General features: G+C 53.7%; 1 protein-coding gene across 10 annotated transcripts in view; it reads right to left on the bottom strand.

The window, feature by feature from the left end:
- PTPRU (protein tyrosine phosphatase, receptor type U) overlaps nt 1-19,102 on the bottom strand; it is a 90,406-nt gene extending 71,304 nt beyond the window's left edge. For 2 of the 10 annotated variants that reach the window (XM_021095725.1, XM_021095729.1), the window contains exons 1-2: nt 18,906-19,040; nt 2,328-2,459 (exon numbers count right to left, since the gene is read on the bottom strand). In XM_021095725.1, coding sequence (XP_020951384.1) covers nt 2,328-2,459; nt 18,906-18,978 — 205 coding nt within the window. In that variant the 5' untranslated portion in view covers nt 18,979-19,040. Of the gene's footprint in view, nt 1-2,327; nt 2,460-11,498; nt 11,819-18,905 lie in introns of those variants that run through there. The other 8 variants (XM_021095724.1, XM_021095728.1, XR_002344957.1 and 5 more) reach the window with 7 other exon arrangements.

Genomic DNA, 23,398 nt, shown 5'->3' with positions numbered 1-23,398 from the left:
CTGTGTCCCCAGCACAGGTCTGAACCCAAGCTGAATGAACGTGTAGAACAGAGATGGACAGGACTAACTTCCTTCCCAGGCCCCACCCCCGGAGTCTAAATTCCTAGGATACAAGTCTCTTGATTTTGAACCTGGAGAAAGGCAGTCCTGCCCATTCCCCAGAAATCCAGGCTATGTGCTGGGAGTCAGGGGAGGGGTAGAGCAGGAAAGGAGGCTGGACTCTCCTTGGGACCTGGCGAAGGCCCCCAGCAGCTGCCAAGGGGGTACCCACAGCCACCCAGGGCTGCCTTCTCCCAGGCTTGGCTGCCGGCCAACACAGGCTCATTCAGATCCCAAACAACAAGGCTCCCTGCTCTGGGGGGGCTCCCGAGGGACTCCACTGGAGGGGATTGCGTTCATCTCTGGGAGCCAGAAAGCAGCCCCCGAATCAGTCCTGGGGTGGGGTGGGGGGCAGTGTTGTAAAAACTCCAGGTCCCCATCTCCACCCAGGAAGGGACACATCCAACCCCCCGCCACAGTCTCTCTTGGCCTCCTCCTCCATCCTCCTCTCTCCTCTCCCTGTGAGCAGCTGTGCGTCTCTCCCCTCACCCCACCCCCGTTTCAATCTGACACTTTGTTCTTGCCTCTTCCTCCTGCTCCCTCTGCCTCTCTTCTTTTTCCCTAGTTTTTTCTCCCTCTGCATCCCTCCCCTTCTTTCATTCACTCCCTTCACCCCCATACCCCTCCTTCTCCTCTCTCCTGCTCTGTCTCTGAAGATGGATCTTTCCTTCCTTATTTCTTCAGCTCCAACTCCCTCCCCTAGGACGGGAGCACCCAGAGAGCAGAGATACTGTGCACCTGGCAGCCCAAGGCCCACGCCACATACAAAACATCTCTTCTCCTTTTCTCCAGAATTCTCCAGAATATGTCACTGCTCATGCGTGGGAGAGAGAAGCAAAGCCCACACAGGGTGGTCAGGACTCTAAGAGGTGACTTCAAATCGGCCACCTTGTACCCAAATGCCAGCCTGTATCAGGCTGAGGCTGGGCCCTAGGATATGGAGTCAGCCTGGCTCAGGTTCCTGCCATGGTGGGCACCTTGACAGATCATTGTCACACGGGTCAGACTTTGACACCTGCCGGGACAGAGGTCAAATGAGGAGCTGAGAGCCCTGGGAAGGCGGAGGTGAATGCCCCAGAGAGGGCACAGTGTGAGCAAACACACAGATGAGGGGAGGCAGGGGAGAGAGCCGGGAGGTGAACGAAGCAGAGGCCAGGCTGCAGCACCTGCCTGGGCCAAGTCATGGCGGGCCTCTCTCTTGTTGGCTTTAGGCCTGGCCCCACAGTGAGAACCCTGGCTGCCCCTCCCACACACTCCTGACAGCAGGTGCCATCTCAGCCATGCCCTGGCTCACTGCCGTGATAGGGCGAAGGGCAGGGACCACAGCCTGGCCAGTTCTGGGTTCCCCAGCAAGCCCATGTGTTTCTTCCACTGTGCTATAGTGGGGCCCCTTCAAACACCTCCAACAATAGCCACTAAACATTCACTGAACCCTCCCATGCCACCCCATGTTATATACTTCACAGGCATTATCTAACGACCCTACAAGATGGACTCCTGGGCTCTCCACTTTATAGTCAAGGAAATGGAAGCTCAAAGAAGTTAAGTGACTTGCCCAAAGCCACACAGAGCTGGTAAAGTGATGAAGCTGGGATCTGAAGCCCGGTCTTCCTGACTCTGGAACCAGTACACTAGAGGCCATTGTCAGGGTAGAAGGCCAGGACTAGACTCCACAAAACTAGTCTCCTGACTCCCCGTCCAGGGTTCACAATGCCAAAAATGCCCCACCTTGAAATGGGGGCAGAGCAAGGTAGACACTGGGAAAGATCTGGGACTTCCAGGAAAAAAGAGGCAGAGGAAGGAAGGTTTTACACACATCACAGTGTTACCGCTCTGTCAGCATCTCCAAGTCCTGGGAGACTGGGATTCAGAGGCTCGCAGGGAAATGAGAGTCTCCCTGAAGCTGGAGGACTTAGGAAGGCCTGGCAGGAGTAAAGTGGATCCTGAGCGAAGCTGCTCCAGGAGCAAGGGGAGGTGGACTTCAACTTACAGCCTGTAAGGATCTTTGATTACTTGAACCTGCACCCATTTTACAGGTAAAATACCTGATGTACACAATTGGTCAGCGGCCAGAGAGCCCCACACTCACAGTGTCATGTGTGTCGTTACACATGCTAAAGCAAATGAGGCCCAGAGAGGTTAAGCAATGTACCCAAGATAACACAGCAGGTGGGCAGCCTGCCCTGGGAAGGAGATGCAGGGGGAATGGCGGTTGGGAGTCGGCTCACCATGGGGCAGGTCCGCAGGAGCCCGGGTCCCAGGGTGAATCCGCACTTGCTCCCACTGGAAGTCGTCGTACTGGGCCTGGCTGTACTCACAGGGCACTGCCGGGTCACTCGCCTCCTCGAAGGTGCAGCCGGCTGTGAGGGCAGGACATGGTTAGGCCAGCCTAGAGGAGGGCAGCTGGCCAAAAGGGCTCCTGGGGCTACCCTCCAAGTGCCCCCACTGTCCCCTCCTACCCAAGCCCACCCTCCTCCCTTCCCTCTCCTAGAGCCCTCCTCCCACGGCCCCCTCCCTCTGGCAAAACTCTCACTCCTCTATCCTCTCCCTCTACCGAGCCCCTCTCTGCATTGTCTCCCCGCAATGCCAAGACCCCCCACCCCAACACAACCCACTCCCCCAGTACTCCCTCCTCAGGAACCCCCCCGCCTCCGCTGCTCAACCACACATCAAAGCCCTCCTCAACAAGCACCGGTGATCATGATCACTGTACCTTTAAAGCTTCACAACAACTCATGAAGGCAGGACACGAATTATCCCCATTTTACAGACAAGGAAACCAAGGCCCTTCCTTAAGGTCACACAGCTGGTCAGTGACAGAGGCAGGTTTGAACCAAGATCCCCTGATGGCTGGACAGTGTTCTGTCACCTGCCCCTCCATCTTCACATAGAGGACAGACAGTGGACCCCAGGATGGGCAGGGCCATGAGCGCCCTAAGCCAGTCCCAATGATATCTCCTTGCAAATAACAACCATGTCCCCTGACCACACCAGGCTTATGCCAAGCCCAGAACAGTGCTCGTGCTTTAGATGCAGAATCTCATGCAGGCCTTACCTGCTCAGGCAGGTATCCTACTGTATTTTACTCCCACTTGACAGGGGGTGCACATTACCTAAAGTCACCCAACGAGGTCTCTGCCTGCAGGGGAGTGACATGCAAAAGCGCAGTCATGTGTGGCCTGCAGACACATATGACCAAAGGAAGCAACTTCCCATGGTTTGGAATCAACATGTACAGTTTAAATAAAGAGAAAGGGAGGCAGGAAGAGGGGACTGAAATAGATGTGAGCCCTCTGCTTGGTAATGAGGGCCACATCTTTTTTTTTTTTTTTTTTTAGGGCCACACCTGTGGCATATGGAGGTTCCCAGGCTAGGGGTCGAATTGGAGCGACAGCTGCTGGCCTACACGACAGCTGCAGAAACGTAGGATCTCCTACTTGCACCACAGCTCACAACAACACCGGATCCCCAACCCACTGAGCGAGGCCACGGATGGAACCCACATCCTCATGGATACTAGTCAGATTCGTTTCTACCACAACAGGAACTCTGAGGTCCACATATCTTAGCTGGCTCATCAAGGTCCTAAGTTGGACCTTAGACACCTGAAAACACCACTGGTTCAGAAAGTAACCGCAAACTAGTCTCTGTACGCCCTCCCGAACCTTAGTATTGGGAGTCTCATCAGGGTAAACTAAGGCACATGAGACCCAGGAATATGCCTGGACAAGTGGCAAGGAAGCAGGCTCAAGTCATGCCAGGCCCTGTCCTGGGTGCCTGCCAGCCACTGGTATGTTTCCTCACTTGACAGATGAGATGACTGAGGTTCTGAGGGGTGAAGGGACTCATCCACCGTTTAAGGTGGCAGATAAGCAAGTGGGCTTTGGCATCTGACGGACCTGAGATTGAATCTTGACTCTGCAATTTGCCGGGCCCATGACCGTGACCCTTTCTCATCTTCAGTCTCCCCATCCACACGTGGGGCTGTTGAGGATTCAGTGGGGGCAGGGGTGCAGGGGGGGTCCAGTTGGCACAACACCTTGCATGTGCAAGCACTCAGGAAACAGCAGCTCTTCACCCGTGCCACCTGAGCCACATGAGTGACAGAGGCAGGATTTGAATCCATGGTGGTCAGAGGCTGAATCCCACTAGAAAAACCTTGACCATGAGAAGGAGCAAATCTGAGCAGCTTCCGGGCCTCAAGAAGAGGAGGGATGAGAAGCAGAGTAACTGGGGAGTGAGTGCCACATGCCAGGCACAGAAGTGGCCTTTTGCCCTCATAGCCGGTGACCTCACTTTTAGGCTCTGCCATTCCTTCTGCAGCAGGGACTTCTCCAGGCTGTCGCAGATCATGTGAAGCAGCATCTCCAAACGCATCAGCGCAGCCAGGCATAGAGGGACTCACCACTGTTGGCGGCGGAGGCGGGGGTGGGGGAAGGGGGTCTCCCTTTCCTCTTTGTAGACCCCATCAGAGTACAAAACGACAAAAGGTGGGCATGAGGCTGGCACCCAGTGTGGGGGACAATATAACAGAAGCCTCTCTCCAGGGCTAGGGCAGGATCTTGGCTGAGCTCTTTGCCTCTTTGTGTGAAGAGCCCTGGGCGGCATATGCCCCGTGGCCTGTGGGAGGTGGGATTTAACTCCATCTGTGTTGGCGAAGCCTCAGCTTCCCCTCTAGAAAATGATCCACAGCACAGCCCAGTAGGGATGATCAGGGAGGGCTTCCTGGAGGAGGGGACAGGTGACTTCATTCAGCCTGAGCTGAGTCTATGCCTAAGGGTCTTAGCCAAAGCCTCCCTGAAGCAGATGAACTGCCAGAAAGGGAATCCCAGGACTTAGAGTCCTGCTGAGTCCTTCTTGTTCCTTTGCAAGTAACAACGCGGTTGTCCCAGATGCCTCACCCCTGGCAGTGGGGCAAGCCTGGGAATGCCAGCTTCTTGGCTTCCTTCTGTCCATTCTGAGCCAGACCACATGAGCTGCCAGGACTCCCAGCCTGACTGACCTGGTCCAAGGGACTCCCAGACCATCAGACCTTAGCCATTGTAAGCCTCAGATGGCCTTATCCAGGTCAGTGAGCCCTAGACAGACTTGAGCCTGAGTGGCCCCATCGTCGTCCAGATGAACACTAGACCATCTGACTTCAGCCAGAATGACCACCAGACTGACCGACTGACCCCAGACCAGAGTACCATGGCCAGAGTGACCCCTGACCTCTGCCAAATAATTCCTACAACTGACCCCAGAGAGGGTGATCTCCTAGGCTAGCCATCACCATCCAGAGAACCCCTTGCAGAGGCAAAAAGTCCCCCTCTCCCTGGTCCATGTCCATCCCCAGCCCTGTGTCTCTGGGCCAGGTCCATTCCAGTGATAGCCTGGAATGGACATAACATCTCTGGGGCCAGGCTCTTCAGGGAGACTCCCACCCCGCTGCTCCCCAGCTCACTACGGTATGGAACAATCAGCCCTCCTGGATCCTGGGAAAAGCCCCATCACCTCCAGTCTCCATGGCTCAGGAGCTAGGAGTCCCAAAGACAAGTCGCCACTTCTGCTAGAGACCCAACTCCTGCCAGGGGCCACCAGCCCAGGGGGAAAAACAGATCAGACTCTGGGTTGAGGGCAAGAATGGGCTGAGAATTCCTCTCGACTCCATTGACACAGATACAGACACAGACGTCCACACAATCAACGTCACCACAAGAGAGCTGCCACTCACCACCACGATGCCCCATGCCACAGATCCCTCCTAGTAACTCATAAGGAGGGTGCTACCATGTTATTCCTATTTTATGGGTGGAAACCGAGGCACAGAGAGATAAGATGGCTTGTCCAAGACCGCATCTTAAGTCCCAAAAGCTGGAATTTAAATCACCGATCTGTATTCGAAGACACTAGGCACAAACAAAGCAAGGCTCTGCTATTCTGCTGGTCGCATGTGCCAATTCATTTCCATTCACAGGCCATTCGCTCACAGACAATACAAAGCAGGCCCCAGGCTGACATTAGTAGAGGCACATGGATGGTTAAGACTCAGCTCTGCCCACAAGGACCTCCTAATCCGAGTAGAGGTGAGGGAATGAGAGGCAGAGAAGGATCAGGGCCACAAGGGGAACCCTGGGGAGGAGGGTGGGTGCAGGGGGAAGGCTTTCTGGAGGTGGGTGCATCTGAGCAGAGCCTGGAAGGACGGGCACCATTCTGGCCAGCAGAGATGGGGAGAAGGGTATTTGGGGCAAAGGGAGGTAGTGAGTAAACACAGGGCGTCCTGGGCACAGAGGGAAGCCCCGACTGGCCTCAGCAATGGGAGATGAGACCAAAGGGAGGGAGGCTGAGGCCAGACCCTGGAGAGCCAAATGTCAGGAGGAGAAGTCCGGCCTCATTTTGAGTGTGGAAAGCACAATAGGTGTTTGAGCGCAGAAACACCTGGATTCAAATGAGAGAAGTGATACATCCTGTAAGCCATGAGGGGGGCAGGTGGCTTCCCCAGAGGGCACTGTAGGATCAGAAAGTGGGAGTCAGATGTCAGGAACTGGTGAGGAAGGGGCCTCAAGTCCCCAGATGACACACACTCCAATCACAGTGACAGAGATGCTCAACACACACAGACACACACACACTGAAATGTTCACACACAGTCTCTCCTCCTTCAGCCTCATTCAAGCCTTGGGGACACAGTCACAGCTGGCCTGGGGACAGGGAGAAAACCATTCCCCTCCCTGGGTATGCCATCTCTACCAGGGCCTCCCTGAGAGGGTGGGCTGAATCAACCCGGGACCCCCCAACAATTCCCCAGCCTCAGCTCAAACTGGCCCAGCTACATTCCTCAGCTAATCTCCCCAATCTGGCAGGCGGTTGCCTGAGCAACCGTCAGCCACAATTTGGGAAGGCAGGATGATGGTTTATCCACATCCGGCTGGGCTCTGGATGGGGTGATGCAAGGGGCAAAGCAACCTCTGCGGGAGGAGCCAGAGTGTGGGAGGGGGTCTCGCTGGTGTGGGGTTCTCTACCCCTCCACAGGCGTGTATTTGCACATGTGGATTGGGGGGTGGAGGGGCAGTGCACACATGCACACGTACATGGCTGTGAGAGTGATAGCCTGGCACTGCCTAGTGAGTACTCAACTGGGAGGCAGGAGGCCTAGATCTAATTCCTGCTGAGCCTCTAACTCCCTGTGTGACTTTGGGCAGGTGGCTTGCCCTCTCTGAAGCCCTACTTCCACCCCTTATGAAATGAGAATGGGGACCAAGGAGACTGCTAAGGCTGTTCCACCTCTAAAATTCTGATTCCATTTGTGCGAGCAGGCATGTGAGCAAGAGTAACTGGAGGGCAGAGGGAGAAACTATGCGGGAGAGGTATTTGAGCAGAGGTGTCTCAAAGTGTGGGTCCCCGGGTGGTGTGCTGTGAGGTTCTAGGTGTGTAGGTGCGTGTTTATGTGCAGAGATGTTTGGGGATCTTCAGCAATAAGCAGGTGCCTAAGGGGGAGGTGAGTGTGATCGGTGAGTGTCATGAATGTGTGTGTGTGTATGTGTGTGTGTGTGCACGCATGGGAGCACCAGACTTTCCTCTCCATTAGACAGGGAATGGTGTTCTGTGCCAACTGCAGCTGCCAGCCACGGTCAGTGTTTTCTGAAGACCCTAGGTAAACAGAGTCTGTTTGCAATGAGATTTTTGTTCCCTTTGATTTGTCAATAGAACATTCAGTTCCCAAAGGACAGCCCTAGGAGAAACAAAACTTCTCCCAACAGATTATAAATTTAGGGGCTGGAATCATACGCAACTTCTGGCACAGCCCCAACCCTGGTCTGGGGAACCCAAGCACAACCCCAAGAACAACGTTGGTCTATTTCATCATCTGAAACTACACCCCTTGTCTAGGTGGCCCAGCACAACTCTGGAAGACTCACCCTTGGACATTCTTGTCCAACCCAGCCCCACCTCTTGTTCTCCACCCCAATAACAGCTCCACCTCAAGCCAGTCTAACCTCTACCTCCCCCCTTCTTGAGGTCAGAGACTATCTCTTATGCCTTTGAACCCCATCCCCAAGCCCTACATATAATGGAGTATCAAAAGTGGCTGGACTTACGGACCCAATGATCCCAGCAACTAGTCTGATCCTAACCAACGGCACTCAGACTCAAAGACCATGACTTCAGCCTGGAGACCTGGCCCAGCCCACTTCACTGCTCTCCTTGCCTAGATCGACACAATCAGACTTTGGCCGGGGGTCCCTGGATCTGCCTTCTAGAGCACTAAATAATTTTTTTTTGTCTTTTTTGTCCTTTTAGGGCCACACCCACAGCATATGGAGGTTCCCAGGCTAGGGATCCAATCGGAGCTATAGCTGCTGGCCTACGCCAGAGCCACAGCAACACCAGATCTGAGCCACATCTGCAACCTACACCACAGCTCACAGCAATGCTGGATCTTTAACCCACTGAGAGAGGCCAGGGATCGAACCTACAACCTCATGGTTCCTAGTCGGATTTCTTTCTGCTGCACCATGATGGGAACTCCCAGAGCCCTAAATAATTGATGAGCAATTAATCAAGGGCAGGGCTGGCAACAATATGCCCACCTTCTAATCATCTAGAGCTCAACATGGCTGCAACCAAGAAGGTCACCCAGGGCCAGGCCACAGGAGGAGAAAGTTGAGCTGGTACCCCCTGCAGGAGCCAGTGCAGAACCCAACAATGCTAGCATCCTTCCATCTCTACAGAGGATAGAAGGAAGCCAACTACAGCAGGGGAAACTTAGGCCAAATCCACTCCCTATCTCCCAGATCAACATGCAAATTCCAAAGTTAACAGCAGGGCTGCCATACTGGGAGTATCAGGCTGTCTAGTAGAAGCATGGGGTGCGGCCAAACTCCATAAAGAGCCAAAGGGCTGAATGGAGGGTTGTTCTGTGCAGAAATACCGTGGGCAAAGGTACGAAGACCTCTGCAGTGCAGATACCCTGTGTCATGCAAAAACAGAGGGCAGAACAGAGAGGCAGAGGGCTGTGTACCAACACACACAGTGCAAAGACCTGTACTTTCTAAAGGTCCGGGGGAAAGAGAGGGCGAGGTGCCATGGTGTGGTGTGTTGAGGGTGCGGGGCACCAGCTTCCAGTGCACAGGGGCAGAGTGCAGCTACACAACGCAGGGGAGCAGAGCAGTGTGCCCCGACCCTCGTGTGACCCCTGGAACAGCACAGCAGGACAGATGCAGGGGAGAGGTGCCACATCCACCACGACATGACCCAGAGCTACACAGAATCACAGTGCACCAGTGAGCACCTGGTGACATTCTGGGCTGGCACTCGGCGCCAAGGGATAGGTGTATGGAGGAATGCCAAGGTGGTAGCTTCTCTCCCTCTCCAGACACTTGTTCAGGGCCAGGCACGGAGTTGGCACTCCATGAATTCTCGCCGAAAGAATGTCTAGTGGAGGCATGCAGAAGAGTACAGAAATACTGGGAAAAGAAGGACGCGGTGCCATGAGGAGGGAATGGCTGGGTGTGGAAACCCGGGCTAGAATACAAGCTGGATGCAGTCCTAAGGAGTATAGTAAGTGCAGATTTGAGAGAGGGGTTGGGGGACAAAGCAGCACCAAATTGGGATGTTGTGAAGATGCCATGTGGAACAGGGGATTCAGTGCAAGGGATCTGGGTCCTGAAATCCAGTAGACTGCACCCAACCCAACAGTGAGCAGGTACAGTGCAGGGCAGAGGTCCAGGACAGCAATAGCAAGCAGTGCACAGATCCAAAGCCAGGTACTTGCAAAGTTACTTGCAAAGGTAATGCCTGTAAAAACTCATGGCAGTCCCGAGCCCAACAAAGTGGCCTCAAGCTGTAGTGTAGCTACCGATACCTCGGGCAGTGTGCTGTGGGGGCCAGAGGGACACTGCAGTGAGACAGCTTGAAGCAAAGATGCTGCTCAACTGGGGCTGCTAACAGGACCCTGGGAAAGGACACCAGCTGATACCTCAGTGGTAATACAGGGAAAAGCCGAGCTAACATAGCAGGCAGCACTACAGTGGCAGTAGCAGTGTATCAGGCTGGGCCAGGAGAATTCCCCTCTCCAGTGCAGTGCAGTGAGGCAGTGCGACAGAAGTGCTACACTGAGCAAAGTGGCACTGTTTGTACAGTGTGACAGTGGAATGCAGACAGACTATGCCTGGCCATACCCGGTGCAGTGCAGATGCCCACTGCAACCAGGCGGTGCAGCACATAGAGACCCTGTGCTACAGATGCTGTGTTGCGGCAGCATGCCATCTGTCAGCACAGTGCAGTGGTGCACGGCCAGGAGCCGTGCCCAATCCCAGGAGAGTCCACAAGTCCAATGCAACAGCAACGTCCAAGAGAATCATATAGCACACACAGAAGAGACCCACAAGACACAAGTGGTAGCACAACTGCAGGATGCAGGTACAGCACAATGGGTCAATGCAGGTGGAGCATACAGACGTGCAGGAGGGTCCACACAGCCAGTGCCACAGGGGATCCCAGCACTGTTGTGTGGTGCAGGGCTGGGATGCAGTGCAGTGCAAGGATGCAATACATGACCCAGTCCTGAAGCAATGGTTCCAAGACCCCCAGAGAGCACATACCCACAGCAGTCTGGGGCTGTGATGCAGAGCAGCTTGCAGTGGGAGGCAAGGAGGTGGCATATGCCTCCCTGTGAGGCACTGGACGGAAGGGGAGGACCGACTCCCAGAAACCAGGCTGGGCTGGCTACCCCGTGGGTTGGGGGCTGAGGCCTCATCTACCCTGGGGGCTTCCCCCGCACCTCCTCTCTCACCCCCAGCATCTTCCACCCCAGTGACTCTTCAAGGGCACAGGATGAAGCCACTGCCGCCAGAACTGAGCACATTGTCCAGGTATTTATATCTGAGCAGGGCCCCAGTGCGCTGGCAGGCCAACAATGAATTCAGATTCTGCTGAAAAGCTTTTGAACAATGAAAGCACATCCCCTGGCCCTGGGCCCAGGGCAGGGCAGTGTGAGGCGAGACAAGAGACAGACAGAGAGGGAGACCTATTGGATGAGGCCCTGACACTGGATGGGCGGGACGTGGGATGAACGGGGAGGGGAGGGTGGCGAGAGGTGAGCCAGGCCCAGTGAACCTGGCTGGTCACTCCAGCACTCCTGCCACCATCACTCCTCCCAGGCCTGGGCTTCCTCAGCGGCCAAGAACAAACTTTTCTGAGCACCCAGGATGCTACAGACACACACACACACTTAATAATAATTTAGAACATACGATGCTTACCACACGCCAGGACCTGTCCTAAACTACACACATATGCATATAAAACCTACCCTCACAGCAACCCCGTACAGTGCGTGCCAGTTCCATTATTAGCCCCATCTCACGGATGAGAACACGAAAGGCCTAGAGAGGTCAAGTAACTTGCCCAAGGCTTACACGGCCAGCAGTGGTGGAGCCAGGATCGGAATCTAGACGGTGTGGCTCCCAAGCTCATGCTCTTCGCCACCACCCTCTAGGTGCAGGCACATGGGCACAGCAGGCACACGGGCACAACCACAAGAATGTTCACATACATACGTAAACACATACATGCACACGTCCACACATCCTGAGCCATGTATTTCACACTCTCTCTGTTGAGATCCACCTGTCCTTCCCAGATAGGCTTCTGATACTCCCAGTTGTCACCTCTTGTCTCTCAGCTGTCCCATATCCCCCTTCTATTCATCCACCATCTCACGGTTCCCCCAACACCACCTGTCCCCTCATTCTCAGCTGTCCCCATCCCCCAGATATATCTTCATTACTAGTTATCTGCCACCCCACCCCACCCCCGCCTTGGCCCCCATCCCCCCCGCTGTCACTCTGCCCTTGGCTGTGATCTTGCCCATCAAATCTCTCCAGCAATACTGCTTCCCAATTTCCCTCTCCCAATCTTCTCCTCCTTCTACACTCAACTCCAAAACTTCAGAACTCCAAAACTTCAGGATCGCCTCTAGGCCCCTTTTTTCCCCATCCCTTCAGCTTCACCACCAGGTCCTGGGGTCTCCACCCCGGGAATCTGCTTGAGTTCCTGAGTCATCCAGCAACAGCTGTCTTCTGAGTCGCCCACCCCAGGGGTCCTCCCCAGCCATTCTTCAGGCAGTGGCAGCCTTGCCCAGGGCCAGCCGAAGTGGGGGGACCCAAGCCCCCACCATAACTGCCCCAACCATAACTGCCCTCCAGAGCCCCAGCTCCACCCTCCACCCCCTCTGAGCCTTCTCTGTGTACCCAGGGTTCACCTCAGTGCAAAGAGTAAGAGGGAACATGCCATGTACAAGGCCCTGGGATGGGAGATGACAAAGACCCAGCCCAGCCCTTCCTCCCAGCCTACTGGGGAAGGAGAAGGAAAACACGTGGCTCACTGACATGCATGCATCATGTGAGACACCTGGCCAACTGCACAGGGAGGGGTCGGGGCAGGCTTCCCTGGGGAAGTGACATCGGAGCTGGACTCTCAAGGCTGAGCAAGCAGGTGGGCCTCCAGGAAGAGAGAGGGATGGGAGGGGTGTTCTCAGCAGAAGGCACAGCATGTGCAAAGGCTGAGTGCTGTGAAAGGGCTTGGCAGGTTCTGGGATCAGCACTGGCCTGGTGTGCCTGGATCATAAGGCAGACAGGGAGGAGTGGGTTCAGAGGAAGAGAGGCATAAACACGAAGCTGTTGTGGAAAGCAGAGGCTGAGTCTCACAGGGCCTGATCTGCCATGTTGGGTTTTGTCCCCTGGGTACTCAAGAGTCTTCAGCTTAGAGCAACAGAGGGGCAGCATCTTATGTGTGCCTGAGGGGTCACTCAGATCCCAGGGTGGTAGAAGCACTGGTGGGCTGATGATGGCAGAATGGAAACCAAGGAAAGGGCTGCTGCAACAGTCCAGGCAAGGAATGATGGGGCTGGAGAGAAGGGGACATGGATTCAGCAAGGCCTCCTTCAGTGGCCACTAAGCAATAGTCTATTTACTCCTGGAGGTGTCCAGACCTCACTAAAGATGCCACAGGCTTTGCAACTCTAGGCCAGCACTGTCCATAGAATTTTTGTCATGATGGAAATTCTCTTGGACTTCTCTTGTGGCTCAGTGGCTTAAAGATCTAGCACTGTTTCTGCAGCAGCTCAGGTCACTGCTGTGGCACGGGTTCAATCCCTGACCTGGGAACTTCCGCATGCCACAGGCATGGCCAAAAGATAAAAAGTCTCTACCTGCATGCACTGACTGATACAATAGCTACTAACAACAGGTGACTCTTCAGGACTTGAAATCTAGCTGATAAGACTGAGGGACTCAATTTTTTTTTTTAGTTTATATATATATATATATATTTTTTTTTTTTTTTGTCTTTTTGCCTTTTCTAGGGCCACTTCCCAAGGCATATGGACGTTCCCAGGCTAGGGGTCCAATCGGAGCTGCAGCACCAGCCTACGCCAGAGCCACAGCAACGCGCGATCCGCGCCGTGTCAGTGACCTACACCACAGCTCACAGCAACGCGGATCCCTAACCCACTGAGCAAGGCCAGGGATCGAACCCACAACCTCATGGTTCCTAGTCGGATTCATTAACCACTGTGCCATAACGGGAACTCCTCAATTTTTATTTTAATGCATTTTAGCTAATTTAAATCTAAGAGCCACTTGTAAGAGGCCACCATATTGGAAAGAGCAGGTAGAGAATATTTCTGTCATTTTAGAAAGTTCTATTGGATAACACAGCTCCAGAGTAACTAACTATAGAGAAACAGAACCATTGGGGCCTCCTCCAGAGTATCCTGGCATTGGGGACTGCAGGGAGATCAAGAGGCAAGACCAGGGAAGGCAGTGCCACAGGCTGAGCTGGCAGAGCCTCAGTCCCTGATCCATAGCTGGACACGGTCACCAGGTTGCTCCCACCCAAACATGTACACCCCTTTCCTGGAGACACAGGCATCTAAACATATAAATAAGCACCCTGACCAAAGAGCACCCTACAGCCCAACTCACAGTCACCTGGATACACCAAGGCATGGGTACCCCATTGCTGTATACCCCACACCCACATATACAGACACTCAGGTACCCACACCCAGACACCCAGGCATCTGGACAGCCCCACATCTGGTCACAAGTACTTTCCCCCACACCCAGTTACCTGAGGACCCCCACACACCTGGACATACCCACCTCTGGCCCCAGAGACACTGGGATAACCTTATGCTGACACACCCTAACTCTCCCACATCCTGGTTCTGGGACACCCACACCCCAACCTGAGACACCACCCATCCAAATAGCTCTGCACCCAAGCTCCAGGAATTTGACACCTGGATACCCAGACACTTCAGCATCAGGCTCCCCAGGGAATGAAGCAGCTAGTGTGGCCTCCCAACTCCAAATTCAGGTCCTGCCACACAGTAAAACCACATGGCTAGACTCCCTGAGAAGTCACTCATATGTCCCGTGCCCCAGGCTACAGTTATATATATATATATACACACACACGATCACAACCATACATGCACTCACACACACACAGCTCCCCCAGTCTGACTGCCTGGCTGTCTGGATCACACCTGCCCACACCTCAGTGGGTCCCTCAAACCCCACCTGCAGAGGTCACCTCAGGGAGAAGCTCTCCTCCCTTCCTGGGCTCACAGGCAGCCAGGACAGAGGCTGTGACCCCACCTGCTCACCCCAAGATCTGGGACAGAGGGTGAAGAGAGAGGGCCCTCGCCCCTCCTCCCCAGACGCTCAGGCTGACGGTTGGGACTCCATGCCTCTCACCAACTGCCGAGCCTCTAGCACAAAGAGCGGAGACCAGGGGCTGCCAGCTGCTGGGAGGCTAGGGTGGGGGCGGGGGGTGGGGGGGACGGAGGACAGTGGCTGGGGGAGGGGCTGGCAGGCAGAGAGCTGACCTCCCCAACTCACAGGTCCCAGATGACACTGTCTATGTGGTCTTTTCACATACAACAGGATCCCGCAGCAGAATTTTCCAGATTCCTAGAGGGAAACCTATTTCCTTAATCTCTACTTTCAGTGGAGTCAGTGCGCCCCCACCTGGCATCTCCAGCTCAGAACTTGACCCACTGGACATCACTCATTCTTTCGTGCCCGGTGTATTTCCTTAGCAGGAATGGGTCAGGCCTTGTACCTGCCAATAATGATTCAGCGGTGAACTAAATACCCATCCCTGTGCCCACAGAGCTCACGGTTTGTAAGGGAGAAAGGACCAATAAACTGTAATTACAATAATTACAGTGCTATGAAAAAAACCAATCAACCCCCAACCTCCCTTCTTGGGCTAGAAAAGGGAGCAACCAAGGAAGGCTTCAGAGAGGAGGTGATGTCTAAACTGAAACCCAAAGGAGGAGCAGAAGCTTACCCGGTGAAGAGGTGGAGTTAGAGAGTTCTGGGGAGAAAACAGCTTGTGCAAAAGCCCAGAGAGGAAATGGTGGGCAGTGGGTCTTGCTAAGTGGGTTAGACTGGCCAGAGCACAGGATGCAGAGGAGAAGAAGCACAAAAGCAGATGGGGCTGCACAGGCAGGGAGGGGTTAGAGCAACCAAGAGGGCCTAGGGAGAGGGACCTTAAGCTTGGAGGTAACAGGGAGCCTGCAAACCAGAGTTTCAAATACGTGTTTTAGGAAGATCCCTGACACCACGGAGGGGGGAAAAGGCTGAGGCCTTCCTGCATATGAAAGATGGCTAAAGATGGAGAGAAGGGGACAGATAAAGAGAGATCCATCATAAAAGTAGGATGCATCAGGATGCAGGGAGAGTGGCTTGGAGGAGGGGGAGGGGGTTGGAGGAAGGAGGGCACAAGGTCCCTCCAGCAACTCTAGCTGACCCAGCCCTGCATGAAAAGCCACCGTCTTATCCCCCGCCCCGCCCCCAATGGTCTAGCTTAGCTGATGAAAGCACAGAAGGATGGTGGATGATGGCATGCCTGGAGCAAGCAGGGTATCCACCCTGGATTTTCCCTGATTCCACTGCTGGGCAGGAGGCCACCCAGGGCCTCAGCACCTCCCACTCTGGCCACTCTCACGTCTTCCTGCTGAGTCCCTCCCTCACCCCCAAGGAGAAGGGCCAGCTGCCCAGACAAGCCTTTATTGCCCAACCTGAAACCACTGGGCAGCCTCTCCCTCATTCCTGCTGTCCACAACACCAGCAACCAAAAGGACAAAATGAGCTAGAACACAGCGGAATAAATTACTGCCAGATTTGCCTGGCTCAGAGACATCACCACTCACCCTTTGGTTGGGTAGGGGGTGCTCAGGAGGCATTCAGGAAGCTGGACTGACTCTGCCCAGTTTGGGGATGAGGGGAGATCACACCCCTTCTACTAAAGGCTTCTGAATTAAGCTCTAGTAATAATAGCTACAGGTGCCAGGAACCATTGAAGTGAAGTGATTTGCCCAAGGTCACAAGGACAGCAAGTACAGGAGGCAGATTTGAACCCAGGTCCCCCTGACTTCAAATCACAGCCTCTGGGGCCCGGTAGTGGTCCTCAAAACCATCTTTTGTGACACGCACAGAGCCTTACTTTACAATCTACCAAGTACCACACACCTTTATTATGAAGCCCATGGGGCAGATTAGGAAACTGAGGCCCCAAGAACTCACTCAACCTCAGTTCTTGACAATCCCCCTGCTGGCAGGAGCTGGGGCACCCAAGGGTTCTCAGAATTAAGGTGATGGTGGTAGGGATGGGGAGCATGTAGTACCTTCTCCCCTTGATCTCAGGGTTGGGGAGCGGGGCAAAGCTGCTGCAGGACGAAGTGGGGGCTGGGGTAGGATAAAGAGGGAGGTTGCCTTGGGGGTCCTCACAAGTACGGAGGAGTCAAAGCTAAAGGAGTCAAAGCTAAAACGGTGCAGAGGTGGCCTGGGGCTACAGAATCCACCCCCTGCTCAGAGCCAGTGGCAAGAGCCTAGAGAGCAACACCAGAGAGGCCCCAGGGGGCAGTGAGGCAGCGAACTGATCCAGGGCTGCCAGTTCTCCGAGGCCAGCGCCTGAAGGAGTATTTCCAGGGCCAAGGTGGCTCTGCATGTGTCTTGGCTCCGGGCGTCTCCCCGTTACTCAGTGCCCCGGATAGCAGGCTGGAGCCGCCCAACCCAAGGGGATGGTGTTGCTGAGGCGGGGGAGGGGACTAGCCACTCCCGCCCCAAGGGACGCATCGGGTGCAACTTCAACTCGGCTGGAGAGGGCCACAGTCAGGGATCCCGGGCCTCTGGGTGGGATGGGGGGATGGGGGGTGGACAGCACACCAACACACACAGCCAACACATGGTGCACAGCACACACAGATACACAGACACAGCTCTGGATACACACAGTCAGAAACGCGATCACACGTCAGCCACACACACACACACACACCAAAAGACGCCGGACTCCAAGAAACACACCCAGAGACGGCGCAGTCATACAGCACACAGAAGCACGGAGACACACGCTCACACACGTACACTCACACACACGGCCGGCAGGGAGGCCGCACAAAGTTGCGGAGTCGACGGAGGAAGGTCCAGGGAGACCCCGGCGTCCGCGGTGCCTCCCGCGAGCCACGGGAGGGGTCGCTGTCCGGCCGCCCAGAGCCAGGCCGGGCCCGCCGGGACTCGGCCCCCGTCCGGCCGTCCCTGGTGCAGCCGCGGCCCGGCCCTCCCCGCCCGCTGGCCTCAGCGCGTCCCGCGGCCCCCCGCGTCCGCCTCCCGCGCCCGGCCCAGCCCGCTCCCGGCCCCTGCGCCCCGCGGCCCCGGCGCCGCCTCGGATCCGCCGCCCGCCGCTCCGGGCCGAACTTGCGAAACAACAAACAGCCCGACATGTCGGAGTCGGCGGCCGCCGGCCCACATCCCTCCCTCCCGAGCCTCAGGCCCGGCCCGACCTCGGAGGGGAACGGAGGGGAGGGAGAGGGAGGGGGCGCCTCCACGACAACTTGTTCCGGGCCCGCGCGCCCCCCACGCACGCACACACACTCACACTCACACACAGACACACACACACCCTGCCGCCGCCCCCTCGGGCGGCCCCGGGCACACTCTTAACCATGGCCCCGGCGTGCACCACACTCGCAACATTCCTGGACACGCAGCCAGCTACGCACGGACACACTCACACACTCACATCCGCTCCAGACACGCTCCTACACACGCATTCCCGGCACACTTGGCATTCACTCGGACCCACGTAGCCCCCGGAGGCGCACACCACCAACCCCAGACACTCCCACACGTACACATCGCGCATACAGCGCACGGACACACGCGTTCCGGACCGTTCCCACGCCTTCACACACGTACACGGGTCTCGCAAGCACACACACACCGCACACCGGTCCCCTGCTGCACATGCGGGCACAATCCACAGAGCACTCCCTGCCACACGCAGAACACAAACGCACAACCCATTCGTGGATACACAACAAACAGCACTCCGAGCTAGGGCACACGAAATGCCAACAAATACAACACATTAGCAGATACAACTCCAGCCACACAACAGAACTCAGATGGACACACAACAGATACACAATCCACTTGGCCGCACACACACACTACACACTGGCAGACACACAAGACAGCGCACACTCCATGCCTCAATGCACATAACACCCCAACATATTCCTGGACACACAAAACACACAGCACCTTTTCTTGCACATAACTCACGGACACACAATAGTCGCAGGCACACAAACACCCTGAGCATAAGATCGCACATCCAACACTAAGACACACAGGGAGCAGACTCGCAACGCCGCGTCTGCCAACACTCCCACTTTCTTCCGAGCTACGCCACGGGCCCCGGGGCTCCGCGGGGCAAGCTGGGTCCGACCGACGCGCACTTACCTGCCGGAGTCTCGGTCTCGGGCGCGCAGAGCTGGAAGGTGAGCGCCAGGACCAGCGCCTGGGCGCGGGCCATGGTGCGCCGCCGCCTGCCCCGGGGCCCGGCGCGGGGGGCGCTGCCGCCGGAGCCCGAGCCGAGCCCGAGGCGAGCCAGAGCCGGAGCGAAGCGGCGCGGCGCTGAGCGGGACTGGCGCCGAGTCCAGAGCGGGAGCCCAAGCAAGCGGGGCGCTGACGTCAGGCTCGACCGTGCGTTCCTCGGTCTCGCGGCGCCCCCTGCTGGCCGCCGCGCGCGCGCACGCCGCCGCCCGGTCCGGTCGCAGACAGCCCTGGCGCACCCCTCCCCCACTCCAGGACCACACACCCGCCCCACCCCTCGAGGTCCCTGGCTGGGCCTGGATGCCCCCCAACCTCTGCACCTACCCGGCGCCGACATTCCTAAGTGAGCAGGCCCACACCTCTGCTTGCTACCCACTCCTAGCTCTCAAACAGCTCTTTAGGACAAAGACCCAGGGACACCCGGCCTCTGCCTCTTCCAATCCTTGAATCCCCTCTATCTATGTTCCTTCAAAGGCTCACCCATAGTTACCTCCAAGGACAGGGAACTCATCACCTACCAAGAGCAGGTGGTGGGGTCTTTGGAAACTCTAGCTTTTAGAGTTGTTCACAGTATTCCTTTTCATCCTCTCAATGTCCATGGGATCTGTGGTGATGTCCCACCTTTCGTTTCTAATATTAGTCATTTGTCCTTTGCCTTCTTTTCTTATTCTAGCTTGAGGGTTATTGACTTATTGATCTTTTGAAAGAACCAGCTTTTGGTTTGGTTGTTTTGTTTTGTTTTGTTTTGGTCTTTTTAGGGCCACACCCACAGGATATGGAGGTTCCCAGGCTAGGGGCTAAATCAGAGCTGTAGCTTCTGGCCTACACCACAGCCACAGCAATGCAGGATCCTAGCCCCATCTACAACCTACACCACAGTTCAGGCAACTCCAGATCCTTAACCCACCAAGCAAAGCCAGGGATGGAACCCATGTCCTCATGGATACTAGTCAGGTTCGTTAACCACTGAGCCACAACAGGAACTCCTGGTGTGGCTGATTTTTATCTATTGATTTCTTACTTTCCATTTCACTAATTTTGCTCTAATTTTTATCATTTTTCTGCTTTCTTTGAATTTAATTTGCTTTTCTTTTTCTTGTTTCCTAAGACAGAAGTTTAGATGATTGATTTCAGATCTGTCTTCTTTTCTCATATGCGCATTCAGTGCTATAAATTTCCCTCTAAGCACTGCTTTCACTGCATCCCACACATTTTGGTAAGTTGTGTTTTCATTTTCATTTAGTTTCCACTTAGTTTGAAATTTTACAATCTCTCTTGAGAGTTCTCCTTTGACCCAGGTGTTATTTAGAAGTGTGTTGTTTAATCTCCAAGTATCTGGGGATTTTTCAGCACTCTTTCTGTTACTGATTTCTAGTCTAACCCCATTGTGGTCTGAGGGCAATCAGTGTAAATTGTGTTTTATGGCCCTGAGGTGGTCTCTCTTGGTAAAAATTCCATGTGAGCTTGGGAACAATGTATATTCTGCTGTTGTTGGATGAAGCGATCTTTGGATGACCTTCATATTCAGTTGATTGATGGTGTTGTGGAGTTCAATTATGTCCTTCCTGATTTTCTGCCTGCTGGATATGTTCATTTGACAGAAAGATATTGAAGTCTTCAACTGTAATAGTGGATTCAGCTAGTTCTCCTTGCGATGTTGGCTTTTAAAAAGTCCTTCCTGGAGTTTCCTTTGTGGCTCAGCAGTAATGAACCCGACTCGTATCCATGAGTACTCAGGGTCCATCCCTGGCCTCACTCACTGGGTTAAGGATCCAGCATTGCTGTGAGCTTCGGTGTAGCCCAGCAGCTACAGCTCCAATTTGACCCCTAGCCTGGGAACTTCCATATGCCACAAGGGCAGCCCCAAAAAGGAAAAAAAAAGTCCTTCCTGGAGTTCCCACTATGATGCAGTGGGTTAAGGATCTGGCATTGTCTCTGAGGCAGCATGGATTTAACCCCTGGCCCAAGAGCTTCCATATGTCACAGGTGTGGCCGAAAAAGAAAAAGAAAGAAAATCCTTCCCTTTGTGCCATGAAATCTGCCTCCCTCATTGACTCTCATTGGTTCTTGTCTATCCCCTGGCCACACGGGTTAAGTTTATTTAGGCCTTTGTGCAGTGTAAGCCCTTGTACAATGACCACAAACTAGTTGTCCATTACTATGTAAGACCAGGCACCTCCTATGTACTTCATCTACATGGACTCATTCAATCCTCACCACTATCATTCCCATTATACAGCTGAGAAAATTGAGGTACATAGAGAGAGAGTGACTTTTCCAAGGTTATTCATAGTATGCAGCAGCACCAAAATTTGAATCAAGGCCATCTGGCTTGAACTGAATAGAAGCTAAGACCTGTCATCCATCTGGAAGAAATCAACAGATGCTGGATACTGATTCCTTTGTCCGACAGCTGCTCCAAGCCAAAGTGGAGATATAAAACAGATCAAAATCCCTACTCTCATGGAACTTATATTCCAATGCAATGACAAGAAGAATAAACAACCAAAAAAAAAAAAAAGGCAAGTTCTCTGGTATATGAGACAAAAATATACTAGAGAAATAGGGGAGAGAAAAAGTCAGGGAAAAGGGAATTAATACAGTTTTAAAGAGAGCACCTATTCTATGATGTATTCATTATGTCTCTGCACCTCCAGAACATGAGCTCCCTAAGGTCAAGGACTCTGCCTTATATCCCACTGCTTGGTATCTGGCATGTAGTCAGTCCTCGGTAAGTACTGACTGGATGGATGAATGAATGAATGAGTGGTGATATGGCTCTTGCCTTTAAGAAGCCTACTTTTTATGGGGAGAGACCAATAGCAAACATGCAGAGAAGAGGCTGAAAGGACCATCCAGAAAAGGAAAGCCAAGGTGAAAACAAAAGAAACAAGCAAGGATGCTGCTGTTTGCAGAGTACTCTTGCAGGAGCCTTGTGGCAGGAGTTTACCATTGGTCCCATTTTGGGAGATGTAGAAACTGAGGCTCAGAAAGAATAAGACACTTGCTCAAGGTCATGCAGCTAGTAAAGGATGGGCCCAGGGCTCAGACCTAGACCAGACTAATTCCACAGTCCTCTGCTCTTTGCACAGAAGACTACAGGGTAGGGACTATGATGGAGGCAGGGAGAAAAAGAACACGAGTAGCAGGTGGGGAGATGAAAAGGAAACCTTCTGCTTCACTTGAAAAAGACCACAACCTTCTATAATCCTTGAGAGAAGAGGGAAGGGAAAGGAAAGTCCTGGCCTGGAGTGACCAGCCCAAATCTAGGGAAAAGGAGACGGTACCAACAGACAGGGCCAGGCCATGAGGAAATTTAATTACTTTCAACTCATGGAATATTCATGAAGACCTACTCTGTGCCAGGCCCCATATTAGGTGCTGGCGTCATGGAGATGCACTAAACATGGCCCCACTTTTGCCTGGAGGAGGAAATGAGCACATAAATAAATAAGAACTATGTCCTAAAGGTCATAAAACCAGTCCGAAGAAAACACAAAAGCAGCAAGGGTTGACTTAGCCTAGGGGGTTGGGAAATAACATCAAAGAAATGACAGCTGAACCTGGAGTTTCCTGGATACTCAAGGCAGGGAAGAGAATTTTAGGCAGAGGGAGTAACCTGAGTCAAGGCATGAGATATGGAATACTAGGAAATGTGGGGGTCAGGTATGGCTGGATCATATGCTGTGCATGGTCCAATAGAAAAAGAAAGACAGCATGGAAGTCATAGTACAAAGGGTCTTAAATGTAAGGATGGAACAATTAGACCTGAACCCCTCAATCAGTGGTTCTCAAACTGTGTTCCTGGGGGAACCCAGCCATTCCTCAAGCCAAGCTGAGGGGCCCTGCAGTTGAATTAACCACAGTTGTATTTTTCTAATTTGTAGGAAGATAGACTAATTATAATGAGAAAAAAAAAAAGTTTACTGTTGTTTAAGGTGTTTTTCCTCCACTCTTTTCTAAAGATTTTAGAACTTGTTGATAGTGTGCTAGAATGATAGAATTAGCAGAGAATCATAGTTTTTTGTTTACAAATTTAAGTTTAATAGATCACAATATTCTACAAAGAACTGTGGCTTCTGGTACTTTCTGATTATTATTATAAAGTCATGGAAGGACTTTAAGTAAGGGAAGGACAAAATCTGGGCTTTCTTTTCGGGGAAAAAAAAGTCATTCATGAGGACTGAGAAAGAAGGACATGGGGAAGGAGAAAGAAGGGAGGGGATCTCAGGAAGAAGTTTATCAACAAAATGCAAATAAGAGCTGATGTCCTGGACCAAAAGTGAGGGCTATTAGAATGGAGAGGGGACTAAGTGCAGCCCCAGAAAGGAATACTTGCTGAGTGATTCTCCAGGCTTCCTGGCTGAGCTGCCCAGGGAATTCAGAGGCATCAACTTAGT

The sequence above is a fragment of the Sus scrofa genome, chromosome 6 (assembly GCF_000003025.6).
Source record: "Sus scrofa isolate TJ Tabasco breed Duroc chromosome 6, Sscrofa11.1, whole genome shotgun sequence".
Lineage (NCBI taxonomy): Eukaryota > Metazoa > Chordata > Mammalia > Artiodactyla > Suidae > Sus > Sus scrofa.
This window is presented reverse-complemented; position numbering and strand designations above follow the sequence as displayed.